The 2,983-nt window shown below is 35.3% G+C and overlaps 1 protein-coding gene across 1 annotated transcript; it reads left to right on the top strand.

The window, feature by feature from the left end:
- The first annotated feature begins 1,924 nt into the window (after positions 1–1,924).
- On the top strand, positions 1,925–2,773 carry LOC129956773 (uncharacterized). The gene has a single exon (XM_056068716.1). The coding sequence runs from the start codon at positions 1,925–1,927 to the stop codon at positions 2,771–2,773; it is 849 nt and encodes a 282-aa protein (XP_055924691.1).
- The last annotated feature ends 210 nt before the right edge of the window (positions 2,774–2,983 follow it).

The following is a 2,983-nucleotide window of genomic DNA, read 5'->3' as shown; positions in this document are numbered from 1 at the left end:
TTTTCAACACACGCAAATAAACGGTGCGTTTTTCTAATGAATAATGACGGTCTGAGAAATATCAACCAAGATGCTTTAGATTACGGTTCAAAAATCAAGTGTTTTGTGTTATCTAGTGGTATTTCAAACAGTGTTACTAAAATGTTATTTTTACAAATCTGTGACAGACAGCGCCCTTCACAATCTTTTCAGAACTCAGATTTAAGGTTTAGTTCTATAGCTTTTATCAAAATGTTGCTTTCACTTTACCTTGTTCTTGCCAGGACTTTGTAATAAACTATCACATAAGAACGATATTTATAGGCCAGTAAAATCTGAGTGATGCACCAATATAAATGTATAAAATGAATATTATTTTCATTGCAGATTATTTTATTTTAAAATTTATTGAAAAAAATAAAAATAGAGTACAACTACTGAATTGATATAATTTAAAAGAACAATTTTGAAATTTTAAGATGGGATCAACATTGTGTTTCAAGTAATGATATATTCGGGGAAAAGAGCGCAAACACGTCATAAAAATTATTTGTCACAAAGTAACTGATATTTTAAATTATTTTTTGGATGTCACTTTGGTAGCAACAATCTTAATATTCCAAATTTAACAACTGTGTTTGAAAACAGAATTTTTCGCAAAAAATAATGAATAGGTTTGACTTTCAAACACATTTACTAGAAACAACAGATCGTATATTCACTTCTGATATCAGAAATAATTCGTTTCTGTTTCTCAAAAATTTAATTTCTTTTTCCTTTAATGGCGTTTGACGAAAGGTGATATTGTTCACTTTATAATAGCATGGCGTTTTCACTAGCAATTTTTCTGAGATTAAGAAGATTTGCTTTTAAAGACGAATAAAAGAAAATCACGCTGTAGTGTTTGAGAAACTCGATACCAGCTTTTCTCATTTCTTTTTTATTTCCCCTCTTCCAGCATCAGTAATTTATCTAAATATTTCATTGGAATATTTTTCAGTTACTACCACTTTACGTTCAAGAAATAAACAACAGTTTCTTTGGGCTGTCAGCAAAATCTCGATAGTTGCTGAAGCAGAATTAATAGTTCAAAGATTTTATTGAAGCTCTTATCTTAATTTTCAAATACGCAGCATTGCTCGGCGTATTTGTCTAACGAAATCATAAAAAGCTGCAGCGGCCAAACAGGCGATAAATGACTGTTTGTTTCGCCAGTTGGCGATAAGCATCAATCATACCTACGGAGATGAACTTTGCTCTCCAACGAATACGAGTGACTCACTTCCTGCCTTCGCCAGCTGGCTTAGAACTTCTGCCTCGTGCTGGTCGATGGAATTACGGCCAATGTATGATGTTCTATTTTTGTTAATTTAATTTGTAATTAAAATTTATTTTTGTTATCTACATGGCTGGCAGTTTTCATTAATTAGAAATGTTTTAATACTTTAATTTAAAGTAAATTTGGCAATGCGTGTTAAACCACGCACCAAACTGGTGACCCGGTACTTTCGTTTTTACTCTTCTAAAATTTGCGAAGTCCAGTCTCAAAATTTCTAAAATATGCTCAAATCAGATTTTGGTGATTGAGCTTCTCAATTACTTTTCGTAATGGATTATTTTGGATTATTGTGCCGAGAAGTAATGCATCAAGGACCAGGTATGTGCTCGAATTTTCTGTTCATTTCTCTGTGATTGGTCAATATTTTATTTCCCCATTATTTTGGCGAAGAAATCGTATTATTTATATTCAGTATTATTTTTCGTGTTATTTTTTGTATTCGAAGTATTAATTTCTTATTACTTTCGTTTTGGCTACCATGTTTATTATTATGATTCTTAACTCCTAAATTTTTTTTAAAAAATATGTGTATTTAAATAATAATAACTTTTTCTGATATTTGTAAATATTGTAAAATTATCAGTTTCCCACATCGAGTAACCAAAAATGTTTAATACTGAAAACGAAACTGTCAATGCTGACGCTCCGACAGAGTCGCAGGTGTCCCATCTTTCGGTGAAAATACCGCCACTGTGGAGGAACAATATAAAATTATGGTTCATCCAAGTAGAAAGTAATTTCGCTCTAGCTAAGATAACTAGCGATCTTACAAAATACAATAATTTGATTGCAACTATTGATCCGGAAACTTTATCAGCGGTTGCTGATATTTTGCTCGCACCCCCCGACACCAACAAATATGATGTGTTAAAGACTCGACTTATAGCCGAATTGTCCGCTTCAGAAAATGAACAGATCCGTCGACTGCTTTCTGAACTACATTTAGGCGCCGATAAACCATCGCAGTTACTCCGAAAGATGTGCGAACTCGGTGGTGGCACAGGCATAAAAGATGATTTCCTGAAAACTTTATGGCTGCAAAGACTACAGTCAGAAATGCAGGCAATTTTATCAATAAGTTCTGAACCCCTGGATAATTTGGCCAACATGGCTGACAAAATTGCCGAGGTCCGTATTTCCTCAACAGATAGTAGAGTCTTTGCCGTAAGCCGAAGCGCGGGAAGTACTGCCATGCGGAAAGCTTCCACTCCGGATGAGTTTACTGCACTCCGAAGCGAAATCGCCGCTTTAAGTAAGCAGGTACAACGGCTTTCCCGCGACAGAAGCAGAGGCTCTTTCCATCGGAAAAACAGACAGCGCAGTTTTTCGCGTGGGCGTTCCGGTGATCGTGGGAGAAAATTCTGTTATTATCACTTGCGTTTCGGAGAAAAGGCACTGAAGTGCCGATCGCCTTGCTCGTACTCAACTAAAGCGGATCAGGAAAACTCGCAATAGCGGCTGTCTATCAACCTACATCGGCATCAGCCGCGCAATCGTATCGTTTGCATGTTTTTGATAAAAGATCCCATTTCAAATTTTTGATCGATTCTGGCTCTGATGTTTCGTGCATACCGCTCAACAAAAACCAAAAAAATCTAAAGCCTGATTCTCTGCAACTTTTTGCAGCTAACAACTCCAAAATTTATACTTATGGATCTAAATTAT

The sequence above is a fragment of the Argiope bruennichi genome, chromosome 11, assembly GCF_947563725.1.
Source record: "Argiope bruennichi chromosome 11, qqArgBrue1.1, whole genome shotgun sequence".
Lineage (NCBI taxonomy): Eukaryota > Metazoa > Arthropoda > Arachnida > Araneae > Araneidae > Argiope > Argiope bruennichi.
This window is presented reverse-complemented; position numbering and strand designations above follow the sequence as displayed.